Raw genomic sequence first — 13,784 nt, forward strand, 5'->3', positions numbered from 1 at the left:
TTCGTAATTAATGAATTAAGCCCCTGGAAAACTAACCTGCAATTTGCTGCACATATGTAGATATGAAGGAAAAAGTTATTATACTTCAGTTTGCTTTACAGTATACTCCTGATTATGTACGTGCAGATTAACTGCCTTTGAGAATCACTCAGTCAGGAAACCTGACGACAGAGTTCTGAGTTTCTCAGACCAGTGAATGTGCCATGATTCTGTGTAGAGTGGTAGAAAGGCCACAATGTCTCAGAAGAATCTGCTGCCTCCTTCTTCAGGGTAGGCTGGAGATGGATGTAGGATGTTCCTCTCAAATGCTGAGTATTATCTGCCAGACATGACCTTCATAGCCATTATTATGAGAACCTCAAACCCAGCTGAAAAGGCTATAGAAAATACTCACCGTAAAACAGACAACACTTCCTCAAACTCCCGTCGACTGAGTTCCAGGTTCAGCCGGCCCATCTTGCTGTCCTCGGGTGGCAGTGTTCCTTCTACTTGTGCAGAGTCCAGTAGTGGTTCATCCCTCTTCGGGGCTGGCAGTGTGGTGGAGCTTGTACTTGGCATGGAAGAAGGTTTACAAGGCAATGCCGGTTCATGTATGCTGCTGTCTGGTCCATTGCCCGTGGGTGGCAGGATGTCCATGTCTTCATCAAATGCACAGCGACAGTGGTGCTTCCCAGGCCGGGTGCACGGGTTCTGCATCCGATCATCCACCAAACCTATGCCAATTGACACACAACACGCTTTATTTATTTAATATTTATCCATAGTAATTAAAGGACACTGCCAGGAACTCAAAAACTGCACAAGAGTAAATAATGAATTAGAAAGGATGTGGAAGGAAGAAATTATGACATAATTTATCAAACTATCCATGTATCTGTGCAGAGGGACTGAGGAAAACCACAAGTCTCAGTCAAGGCAGTCAATGTCCCAGCCCAAATTCAAGATGGGGATCCAGTATTAGTATACACTATACTGGAGACCCACATATGCTGGGTGTTTCATGAGAGTTAAGGTCTATTTACACATATCCATGACGTGTCAGTACCATGTCCAGTCCTACAATATGGCACTGCGCCGGAGATATGTGGATGTGTCCGTCAAGTTCAAAGAAACGATATGAATTATCACTGACACTGATGAAATTTCACGGAACTGACCGGACGCGGTAATGACATGTCACGGATATGTGTAAATAGACCTTTAATCTTCTTGATACAACTGTGTGCCTACAATTCTTAGCCATGCTCTATCCAAATCCTCTGTACCCATAATTCTGAATGATAAACCAATCAGTAGGTTCACTGAAGACCAGCATCCTATCTAACACTGTATAGTGAAGGTATTTTCATAAGAGTATGAGAAAAACTGGAGGTACAGCTCCATGCATTCTTAACTTCAGCACTGATGGGAAGTGAGTAGACAGCTAGCTGCTTGCTTCTTGCTCATTGCTTCCTTAGTATTGGAGGTGGTATCACATGCCAGTAGACGGTACTCTTCAAAGGTCTAATTTTTTCAAACTAACTGAACAAATTAACAGAAGTGGTAAAATTTCTGATTTGGGTTCAGGAGGTGCCTCATTCAAATTTCAGATGGGATACCAAGTGTCCTGACTGAAGTATACTGTGGCTTTACTCAGTTTCTCCAAGAAAATGCTAGCACAGTAGGTCAAATCAGACCATGAGTCCTTCCTTCCAGTTCCTTCCAATTCATTGTTCACTATCACTCAACAATCTGACATTACACAGTCTTAGTTACTGACAGTATCATTAAATAAACTACTAGCTAACTGGGGGCATGTGGTAGCGTAGTGGTTGAGGGGCTATGCTACAAGCCGTTGTGCGTTCAAGTCCCGATGAGGTCATTGGATTATTTTCAGTTGATCCAATCCTTCCAGCTGCACTAGGCCCTGGGGTCTACTCAGCCTCTAACAGAAATGAGTACCAGGAATGAATTAAATAATTCTCCTGGGGAGTAAAGCGCGGCCAGCTGACAACCTTACCGCCATCTTTGAGCCAATTGTCTAGATAATGTGGGGCCCTCAACGTCTCAGAACCCAGGCCTTCATGGCCTGGTACAGGGATAGCTTTACTTTTTTTTACTAACTAACTAACTAACTAACTAACTAACTAACTAACTACATAGAGCTGAGCCCTTCTTGAGAAGCTGTCAGCTGTGAATTTCATGACAATTTTATGGAACCTGAAGGTTCATTACCATGTTCAAAAGAGGCCTCCACTGGTCCCCGTCCTTAGCCAGATCAATCCGATCCATACCACCCCATCTCTCTAAGATCCATTTTATTACTTTTTACCCACCTATGTCTTGGTCTTCATAGTGGTCTCTTTCCTTCTGGCTTTTCCACCAATATCCTTATTCCTCTTCACCCCCATTCATGCTATATACCCTGGCCATCTCATCCATGTGAAATAAAGTGCAAATAAAATAAATAAATCACACAAACCAAAACTGCATACAGCACATACCTGGCAACGTGGGTGACTTCTGCCATGCCAAAGTACCAGTTCCACCAGCAGCTGAGGCAGACATATTGCTGGCATCTCTCCGACGTACCAGCCCCTGGCGGCCAAGTCTCCTGTGGTGCTGTGAGCTGAGTGGTGGACTGGGAGGGCTGTTGTCACGCCAGCGCCCAATCACAGGACGGCTGGTACCTTCAGGTCGGACAGGTGTCACTCCACGTCCAAACATGAGGTATTCAGGTGCCTCCAAGCTTGGACTGCCACACCTTGAAGGACTCTGGTATCGACGAGTGAACAGGTCCAGGCTCTGCGGTGGATCCAGGAGGCTCTCTCCCAAGAGGGGATCAGCCGCTGGCTGCTTTGATGTGACCTCTCTGCCAAAATCACACATTATCTTCAAAACAGATACATCCCTAACTAGCTTTGTGACTAGGAGAAGGAGAAGATGACTATATGATTCACTTCATTAAACATCTAGCTGATGTGAAATAGATGTGTTTGTTTCACTTCAAAAATAAATAAATGTTCTGCTTAACCAACGTATCAATATGTTTTATTCTGATATAATTTCTTACCCCCATCTGAATGTCTCATCCTTGCAGCACACAGCCCCACCAACTGCCCCAAGTAGGTCTGCATCAGCTGCTGGCTTCTTTTGTTCCATTTCACAGTGATGCAGTGGACACTGGATGCGTGGGACAGCTGCCATGCGTGGCAATGTGCGCACACACACCTTCAAACAAGCACATGCTCAAAACAGTGTTCCACCATTTAATGTAACTAAGAAGACTGCCATCTACTGGGATGTCATATCGAGTAGTCTGGGAGATTGTTACCGATGCTGCAGAAGATTAAACCACCCCTATTTTCTACCCTGAAGACAGAAGCAGCATGCTCCTCTGAAGTGTCAGTAATGATGTACACAGCGTAACAACCCATTAGCCAGCAATTGTCATAGTCACTGGCATGAGAACCTAAAATTTCACACATTCAAAAGAAACATCACAGAAATGTGCAAGAACAGCTTCTCAGTACAAGACAAGAATTTGGAAAACTTCTGAGAATCGAGACAGGAATTTTCTCTAGCAGACTAATTTCTTCACTGTAATCGTAACTGATAACACTAGCAACTTTCATTCACACATCAGAGTACAACAACAGAACCTTTTTCAATAATTTTCTTTTTTTCATAAATAATTATGTTTAAGGAAACTCAGTTCTAAGACCATGTTTTTTTTTTCACGATGGGTAGAAACAGAAGGAGAGAGACAGATTTTGTTAAAAAGCCTATTCTTGCTAGTGTTGCCAACATTACATTTCTAATGGCTAGGACTGTCAATGTGTTACTGTGCAAAGCAAAAGCAGTTAACCTTACAACAATTCTTTTTAGCTGAGACTGCAAAATCAGTGTTCCAATTGACAATGACAATTTTCCTGATCTGACCTGAAAAGTCTGAAACTCACATAGGTCTAAGGTCTAATAATTCACATTTCTCAGTAATTTTTTAGTTATTTTAACATATTTACACTAGATTTGTTGTTCTCACAGAAGTGAATGGTAAAATTATGGTCTCTGTTACATGTTGTGTTGTTTGGTACATACAATCCACCATTTCAGAGAAACCTCATGTTTCTTATCTTCAGGAGTAGATGAGTATCTTCTATCAATAAAATGTTGTCACTAGACTATCTTCAGGAGCAGATGAGTATCTTCTATCAATAAAATGGAGTCACTAGACTATCTTCAGGAGTAGAAGAGTATCTTCTATCAATAAAATGGAGTCACTAGACTATCTTCAGGAGTAGAAGAGTATCTTCTATCAATAAAATGGAGTCACTAGACTATCTTCAGGAGCAGAAGTGTATCTTCTATCAACAAAATGGAGTCACTAGACTATCTTCAGGAGCAGATGAGTATCTTCTATCAACAAAATGGAGTCACTAGACTATATTCAGGAGCAGATGAGTATCTTCTATCAATAAAATGGAGTCACTAGACTATCTTCAGGAGTAGAAGAGTATCTTCTATCAATAAAATGGAGGCACTAGATTCCTTCAAAACAGTCATACCCATCTCCCAAACTATACGGCATCTTATCCCAGAAGGCTGTAATCTCAGCATCTCCACATATTTTATGAGAAATACAGTTATTAAAAGTGATGTATAAGGTTAAAGAGGTGAGAGATGCCTATGCTTCAACTCACCTTATGGCTCCCATGTTTGCCCACAAAAATATATTTCATTGTTGACAGAATGTATATTAAGTGAAATCACAATTTAATGTGCAACAGTGGGTTAATGCATTGAAACTGCAGCTACAGATGGGACATGTTTATTTCAAAAGCTTCACTCACTGTTGCATTTGAGATAATTCAGAACAGCATGTAGCTGTGTACGAATTCGAGCACAGATTACATATATAATGCACATGGGGAAAATGGAGCATATGATTGTGATGCCAAAAATAAATGACATTAGTAAAATTTAGATAGTGTACATTTTAATCTTTAGGTTTTCAGATAAAAGATGGGCAGACAAAAAACTGAACTGAATGGAAGTAAGCATTCCTTGAACCTAAATTGTTTGTAATTAATTTCTAAATGTAAGTTTAATTTGTTACTATCATTCTAAAATATTAAAGTGTGCCACATTATTTTAATGTTTCATTAGAAGTAAAAAGTGCCCTACTTCTTTGACACCTGAAGCTCCTGGAAATAAATTCTCTTAGCCTTTCAAGGGTTCCTTTAGCAGTACTTTTTTGCTTCTCTACTGTCATAAAAACTATCTTTTCAAGTACATTCATCATGTACTCGTAATACTGGGAACAAACTTGGCCATAATAATTCTGAAACACGACTGACATTTGAATCTCCCCTTTCTGGAAAAATTTTGAAACAAATACATACCACAGATTACACTTATCACTTACACACACTTCTATCTTAATTACTTATTGATTTATCTAATTGGTTACTGTCTAAAATATTTTTTAGTTTTTGGACAGCTGGGTTTTGAATCCTGCAGAGTCCAGACCGGCTCTGGAGCTCACCCAGCCTCCTATCCAATGGGTACTGGGGGCTCCATCCCCTGGGTTAAAGTGGCCAGGCCATGAAGCAGATCATTTACCTCCATACAAAGCTGAGGTCAAGAATGGTGGAGCTACACCTTCACTGCCCCATTTGTCTTCATGGCATAGTACTTAATTAAGTACAGGGACAAAATTTAATAGCAGATTATTGAGACATCTTTTCATAATCACTGCCTTCTCCTAGACAAACAGATATTTGTGGGGCAGCACAATCATAACTGACAACTTTAATGTTAAACCGAAGTAGAAGCACTCACTGATACCTTAACAGCAGTTCTCCTTGAGATACTGGCAACCGGGAAGCTGTGCTCCACAGGCTGTCGCTGGAACTGGGAAGCAAATGCCTCTCCAGGAACTGTGACTCGGTAGTTTACATGTGCAGGGCTGCTACCTTTGCTGCAGCTCCACCAGGCCGACAGTTGCGAGAAGTGAAGCTGGGAGCGCACCGCTTGGAAAAGACCACGCAATGAGATCTGAGGCATCTCTGGGCACCTACAACATGTAATCAACAAACAGAACTTCAGAGCAAGTACATATTTTTGTATGGCTGAGTGGATTATACATTTATTATGCTGGACATTCTCATACAGTGCACCTTGTCCTGTCAAGTAGAGATATAGTGAATGAGAGTATCTTTTCCTAATGGACTCAACTGAGTAGGATCATTTCCTCCATTACAACTAGATCAATGTTCTGTGATCGAGACCAACTCTTTGTAATAGACCCAAGTGAGCAGACCCTTTCTCCCTTACCCATGATGAAAAATGGTTCCAGTTTCCATAATGGTGCACATATCAAGTTATGTCTCTGATGGACAGTATCCAATATACTGTGGCGTGCCACCAAGGGCTGGAATATTTGGAATCAGAACACATCCTTTGCTATACAACAGCTAGCAATTCCTAGGCAGTGAAACCTAGGAAATCGTTGCCCTAAGAAATGAAAGTCTAACAAGTGGAGTTTCCACCATTACACACCAATTGTTTGAGGCAGACACATGTTCCCGCATTCACTGAGTAACAGCGGGGAGAATTAATCCTTCAACAAGGTATTCCCTACTCAGTTCGAGGGCAAGTTATAACAGTCCAACGTCAACAAGAGACTAATTCAGTATGTATTCGACTTTAGCAGGAAAGAGTTCTTATCTGACTAGAGCAGAAGAGTTGTAACATTGGAGAAGAAACGTATACAAGACATTATAAGTGGAGAATAAATTAAGTGTGAGTGTGAAAGTGACTGTCCAATAAAGGTATTCGTTCAAATCCGAGAACCCACACAATTTCTTGTCGCGTTGCCTAGCAAACATGTGACAATACTATCCATATGATGATTCAGCATTTGTGACAAACCTTTAGAGAATCACGGTTAAGTGATGTCTCGGTGTTTATAAGAAAAGTCACTGACCTCTTGGTCACCATGGTAACAATCCATTGCTCCAAGAGCAGGTCAGTTGATGAGGGTATGTTGGCAACCTCTGGAGACTGAGCTTTCTGTTGGCCACACTGACAGTCAGCACACAGTAGCACCTCGATGCACATTGGTATGTTATTCTGCCATAGCAACTGCATGTGTTTGCGGAAGTTCTCTGCCCGTTTACACTGCACACACAAAACATTAGGGTACTCACAATTGCCTGAAACACTCACAACCAATGAAGATTATACAACTTCTGATATGAACTTACTACAGCAGAACTTTGCCTCGGCTGGTAGGTGGCAGTTCTGTCTAGATTATGAAGAGATATCTGTGATGGCTATCACAATGTAACTCCTAGAAAAGAAAATGCCAGTTTACTCAGTTAATTTTCAGTTGTTTTTTTTTTGCAAACATCTTTGAGTTCTGCTGTCACTAGCAAGGTGGAAAAAAACTGAATCTAAAAAACTCTAATTTAAGCTATTTTATTCTTTATATTTTCAACCTATCCTGAGCCAGTTCAATCCAATATATATGATCACATCAGTCTTGTACTATCTGAGAATTTTAGAAACAGAGTGGTATAAGTTAGTGAAGTAGATTTTTCACTTGTTCTGTGTTTCTTGTACTTTAAAAGATGTGCTATTCATGTGCCAAGCTGTATACATCATAAATGTATTTCTTCTCATGAGACAGTAGCCCCTGATTTGGCCGAGATAAAGTTTGAACTGTCTTCACTCCTAAAGATATAGTTTGTCATTATACAGACATCAGACTCAAACTTCGTGATTTCAGTCCGCAAGCGAACTATACTGACCAAACGACCGGTGCTTGTCGGTGAAGTTTAGTGCCAACTTTTGCAGATAGAGGGTGTCGTGTGGTCAGCGCAACGAATCCCCACAGCCATTAATTTCGGTTTTCTACACTGGAGCCGCTATTTCCTTGAAATAGCTCCTCAATTATCATCATGAGGCTCAGTGTACCCCGTTCTAGACCCACTACTTCTCCAGAAAAAATCTGGACCTCTGGATCTGCAGCCAGGAATGCTGACCACTAGACCACAGAGGCGGTCATCAACACCTATTTCTTGGAACAAGTTAAGTTTGACACATGGCTTTAACCGTGAGGAGTTCACTTATGCCTTTAACTTCCAAGTAACATTATGTCCATCATACTAAGTCACTAGTTTTGTTGCACTGTCATCAAACTGATTCAGTTCTGACACATAAGTTAGTTGAAAAATGTATATTTTGTCGCAAACAATCATGACCTCCAAATTTGATTGATTTTGGGCAAAAACACACAATTTTATTTTCACAAATGTTGTTCATGTACCATCTGGTAATGTCTGAAGAGTGACCATTCTCCTGTATCATTACAGCACTTCAGTTGACTTCACATACAAAGCAAGGCAGTATACTAAAGTTTATGGTTTTCTGGGATGTGACACCGTGTAGTTTGGTGGATGGATAACAGAAGTCCTGAGAAACATGCTACCTCCATTCTCAGTACAGAAGAGTACTCTGCAGATGGCACAGTTTTGAACACAGAGCTGCCACCTGTGGAAGTACATACAAAATATAACAGCAAGAAAATGGTATAACTTACACAATTAGTCTGATAAGATATATACAGGGCTGGAAATTGGGGTAGATGCAGCTACACACTGTCTACTTGGTTCCAGAACACCCTATTCAACTATGCTATGCTAAGTCAATATTAGTATAATTGGCAAAAAAATACATACAGGAACAGACTATATAACAAGTGTTGGGCTCTTGTACAGGTCTGGAACATGTACCTAGTTTGAAACGCGAGTGTCTTAACATAGCTCTGAAAAACGATTTCCATTCCTGCAAATACAAAGTCGGAAACTTTCCCCTATTATATACATGTATGTGTACGTCCTGCTAGTCACGGTAGCCGAGCAGTCTAAGGCATGAACTGTCTTCACTCGTTCTGAAGCCGGGATCATGGGTTCAAATCTCACTCAGGGCATGGATGTTTAGTGTTTGTGTGTGTATGCGTTTTTATGTGTTTGTGTACAGTTAGAGGCCTTCCAACGAGCTCATCACCCGCCCAAGGAGTCCTACCAAATGTCTAAGATCTAGTAAATCGAAGTGAAACGGAGAGTTTCATGGAGGGAGGCCAAGGTCAAAATTGGGGCTGTAGCCTGAGAGGGGAAAAAAGAAAAAAGTGTCTGTGACCTTGTAATGTAATAATATGTTCCTGGTGTGGTGCTCTATCATAGAGTTTCTGGCACTGACCTTCCTTAGTGTTTGCTTTCTTGTAGTGCTGCATCCCATTTGTGATGCTTACACACAAGCCACACCTCAGGCAGGGCAGATGATGCCTTAACAGAGGTTCAAACCAAGCAGCTCCTGAATACAAGTTTAGAATAAAAAAGAAAGGTAAGGCTATCCCTGTAACAGGCCGTGGAGGCCCATAGGGTTGTGAGACTTCGAGGCTCCCACATTATCTAGACAACTGGCTTACAGATGGCGATGAGGCTGTCAGTCTGACGTGCCTGTCGTCCTGAATGTTCCTGGAACTCATTTCTGTTAGAGGCTGAGTCAACCCCAGGGCCATAGTGTGGTTGGAAGGTTTAGGTCAATTGAAAAAAATCCAATGACCTCATCGGCACTCGAACCGGCGACCTTCCAGCTTGTAGCATAGCACCTCAACCAACTACACTACCACGTGCCCCAGAACAGCACCACTACAGCGGGTAACATGAAAACTGGCCACAAATTACACCCAGATCTCCTAACAATGGTCCACTTGGAAGTTTTTTTAGTCTCTCTCTGTTTTACTTGGCCTTGTTACCAACATATGCAGATAGAAAGTTATTTACGTCAAGAGCAAGCAATATGCCAATCAGATATGCATAAACTTCTGCACTACTGTCCAGACGCTGATTCTAATTCAAGTTCAAGTAGCACATTCAATAACACGATTCAGGGATCTTGCTTATGTATGGTTTTCCCTCATTTGGATCTGAAATAAACAAGCACCTAAGCCATGATGAAAGAAGTTGACTTCCATAAGAGCTGTTTCACGTTAAAAATTTTAATATCAGCACAGGGTGGGGGGGAGTTCTAACAGTGGATAACATAAAGCTACTGTCTTCTGGGATGTAATGCTGGGTTGTCTAGTAGACTGTTAAGATATCACAGAACAATGTGAAGTTGGAAGAAATGGGGGTTCCCCCCCAAAAAAACACTGGTAATGGTCCACGAGACTACACAGCATCACATCTCAGATGACCAAACTTCAAAATAAGCCAAGTTTCACACTCACCAGGAAACTGTTGTTGGGATCACAGTCATGCCTCACAGGTAACGCCGATATGCCCACACCAGCACAATGAGGACCCTCTCCATAGCCACGTCCAGCAGCCCAGGCTCCACCTGGGATGCGGCCCTCGACGATTAGCACCCCCAGATCCACAAACACGTCATGAGGCTCCACCCCATCCTGCCCTTCCATCATTGAATGCATGTCTGCAGAGAAACAAAACAGGAAACCCCAAGAATGTAACGGGAACTATAACTGTTGGTTCTCTGAACTTGAAAAACTTATTATCTTATTGTCTTGCCTGCAGTGTGTGGCAGGCAACAAGCACATATTGAGAAGAATTACTTTAAATCAGGAATGGTCAAACATAATGACCATCAGACCAGCATAAAGTAATGGTCTGAAGTTTGGGAGCTACAGAGAAATGTGGAATGGACGGCACACATGTTTACGCATGCACATCGCACACAGAAAATTACTAATACTGAAGCTACATGGGGGAGGGCTTGACCAATATTTTTTCTGAAAGCTGCATTAATTAAAAAAATATATATATATATATTCATTCATCAGTAATCTGTCAGACGACAGGTCCACAGTCTCTTCCAAAACAGTTCCTCCACTTAATGCGATCTAGAGCTTCCTCCTTCAAATGAGAATATCCTCTTCTGTCCTCAAGGTCATCCAGCATCTTCTTACGTCTTCTTCCTCGTCTTCTGGTTCACATACATGGTATCTCTGTTTTTGGAAGGAGACTATAAAGGAAAAGTAATAATATGGTAGTTTTTCCATTTGCTTTCCATATCGCAGCACAACAGCCATTCAAACCACTCTGGTCACGCCTGTTGCTATACGAACTTGAAAACATCTCAAGGGAGGCCCTGCCAGTAGCTACGCTACCACTGGTATAGCTCTCAGGGTCCTTGGCATACTCAAACCCCCTCACCACGATAAGGTGGAGACACCAACGAGGGTGGGTGGAGATGCAAGAGGCTCATGAGCCACAGATTAGCTTCATCTCATTTAAAACTTTCAGATCGAACCATGTGACAAAAAAAAAAAACCCAGGCAGCTAACCAAATTACATCCACACTCATGTTCCACTCTTTTGCTGTAAGACAATTATGTATTAACGTTATACATGGAGGGGCCACTGTCCCTCTACATCCCTTCAAAATAAATGTCAATTCACGATTCAAAACATACAAATTTCTAATCCTGTCCATTCCACCTCAAATCCGATAATAAAGTATCTCTTTTCATCCCGTCAATTATAAGAATGTAAAATCAAACATATTCTCAAGCCATTATGAACTCTTGACTTTTAATACTATTTCAAATTTGAAAAAACACTTGCAATGTTTGTTATTCAAGGTAATATAAAAACTGGCTATATTTATTCGTTTCATTGCTTATCTACGTTGTGCGTTCATTTGGTTTGAAACCAAACACACACTTCATTTCAGTTTGGAAACCAACACATACAAGACAGGCCCAAATGTCGTAAACACTTGCCAGTACGTCAACAAAACAAATTTCCAAAATGCACGAAGTTAGTGCACTGTACGAACCAGACTACAGTCGGTTGCTGCTTCCTGTAAAAAATGATGCAACGAAACAACATACAAGTCCTACCAGCTTTGTTAGAGATTCGGGACACAGAAACCATTTTACCTTCGCCTGAAGGCTTCATGATTCTTGTGAACTGTTAGCGCTAATCTTCCATGACCTTGTTTTGGTGGCGAATACCCTCATCTCCGCCACGACTGAATAATGCACGAAACAACGATACATAACCGTCTTTCAAGCTGTTACACGAGTTCTTAATACAATTAATTAGATGTACCACATCGTCAATAACATGTTCTACACTACACAAACGCATACACAATGCTGGTTCCATTTTGTCAAATACGTCTTCTGGCAGGTGGATACGATGTGCGCGCGCATCAAGATCAGCTGCGGAGTAAACAGCTGATTGGCCGATGGCTGACATGTCATATTGCCAAAATAAGAATAAGAAATATGCTAGTTCGCAAAGTGGGAGAGAGCTTCTTTTATCGCGATAAAAAGCGAGTCCAAGGGAATACACAGCCTTTGCCCCAGAAAGCCTATCCAACCCTACTTTCATAACGGAAGCGAGATATTTGCCTTGCCAACCAGAATACTATCCTAGAATTTTGCACGATGGAAGACTAAGTATCAATTTGTCATAGAAACTGTTAACGGAACAGAACATGTATCAGATCAACACACAGCCCATTTCTGAGATCTTTGATAACGCTACCGAAAATGCCTAAACGGAATGAACAGTCAGATGTAAACGAACGTGAAATCTGGGTTATGTAAACCATGAACTTGCAACATACCGGATGCCATGGGCCCCGACAAGCATTCGGAGCACCATGTAATTCCAATTCATGTCATAATGTTCTCTTGGCTGTTAGATAACTTTTTACAGGCCTTGTATAGCTGATCTAAATTCAAGGCCCTTTGTCCAGGAATTATTCGACTCGTAGAAACACTGGGAGACTCGCCAGAAGTGAGACTTTCCATTCTGCTGGCAATTACATAATGTCAGGTTTGGCCTAGCCTTTGGTCAAGGATCCGCACTTTGTTGTACGGACTGTAACTACAACAAAGACAGCTGATACTAGAAGTTCAACGGCGATAACAATGTATTAATAGTTGGCTTATTATTATTATTATTATTATTAATATTATTATGAGTTTCTGGCTACAGAGCCAGAGGTCCGGGTTCGATTCTCGGCGCTACCAGATTTTCTGAGAAGTAATGGGTCTGGAATTGGTTCCATTCAGCCTCGTGAGGACAAGTGAAAAGCTATTTCAAGGAAATAGCGGCTCCGGTCTAGAAAACTGAGAATAACGGCCATGGGGATTTTTTTATTGTATAAAAATATTGTAAATGCAAAACAGACCTAGGCAATGCCCATCCGGCCTTCTGTAGCACATTCTTATAAACATCTTATTCTGTGCTATATATATATAAAACCCCGCGATTCTTAATATAGATCTTAACTTAAATCTGAGAGTCCACTGTTAATCAGTACAATTACTTCTTTGACTTTTCTTACATATCTATGTTATATAAATATAGGAATGTTGTTTCTGAAGTAACAGACGCCTCGCAGAAATCTTTTTTCTTCTAGCCTTAAGAGTTCTATAACTATTGTTTGAAATAATAACTCCNTAACATGATTCGAAACTCTCGCAAAGAGGATGCGAGATACGAAATCCGTATGTTAATTGTTGGCCTTTCGTGGGTCCGGAAGTATAGGCCTATGTCTGTAGTAACAATGCAAGCGTTTTCATTTATAACACACAACAATGAGAAGTGTTCCAACCGAAAGAGTAAAAGTCGGCCATATTGTGTTTGTTTCACAGTCTATAATTAGTAGGTTGATTTTTTACTAGGCGACAGAGTATGTTGTAGACTTTGTGATCTCCCCCGTAAACTAAAGCCGAAATAAACAATAGCAACTTAACC

General features: G+C 41.1%; 1 protein-coding gene across 8 annotated transcripts in view; it reads right to left on the minus strand.

The window, feature by feature from the left end:
- LOC111874184 overlaps nucleotides 1-13,784 on the minus strand; it is a 70,547-nt gene that overhangs the window by 11,712 nt on the left and 45,051 nt on the right. For 4 of the 8 annotated variants that reach the window (XM_023869481.2, XM_023869488.2, XM_023869498.2 and 1 more), the window contains 6 exons: nucleotides 10,280-10,482; nucleotides 6,971-7,164; nucleotides 5,830-6,058; nucleotides 3,053-3,210; nucleotides 2,484-2,851; nucleotides 395-713 (listed from right to left, as the gene is read on the minus strand). In XM_023869481.2, coding sequence (XP_023725249.1) covers nucleotides 395-713; nucleotides 2,484-2,851; nucleotides 3,053-3,210; nucleotides 5,830-6,058; nucleotides 6,971-7,164; nucleotides 10,280-10,480 — 1,469 coding nt within the window. In that variant the 5' untranslated portion in view covers nucleotides 10,481-10,482. Of the gene's footprint in view, nucleotides 1-394; nucleotides 714-2,483; nucleotides 2,852-3,052; nucleotides 3,211-5,829; nucleotides 6,059-6,970; nucleotides 7,165-7,250; nucleotides 7,337-8,314; nucleotides 8,539-10,279; nucleotides 10,483-11,950; nucleotides 12,255-13,784 lie in introns of those variants that run through there. The other 4 variants (XM_023869505.2, XM_023869472.2, XM_033755381.1 and 1 more) reach the window with 4 other exon arrangements.

This window comes from Cryptotermes secundus, unplaced genomic scaffold (assembly GCF_002891405.2).
Source record: "Cryptotermes secundus unplaced genomic scaffold, Csec_1.0 scaffold47, whole genome shotgun sequence".
NCBI lineage: Eukaryota > Metazoa > Arthropoda > Insecta > Blattodea > Kalotermitidae > Cryptotermes > Cryptotermes secundus.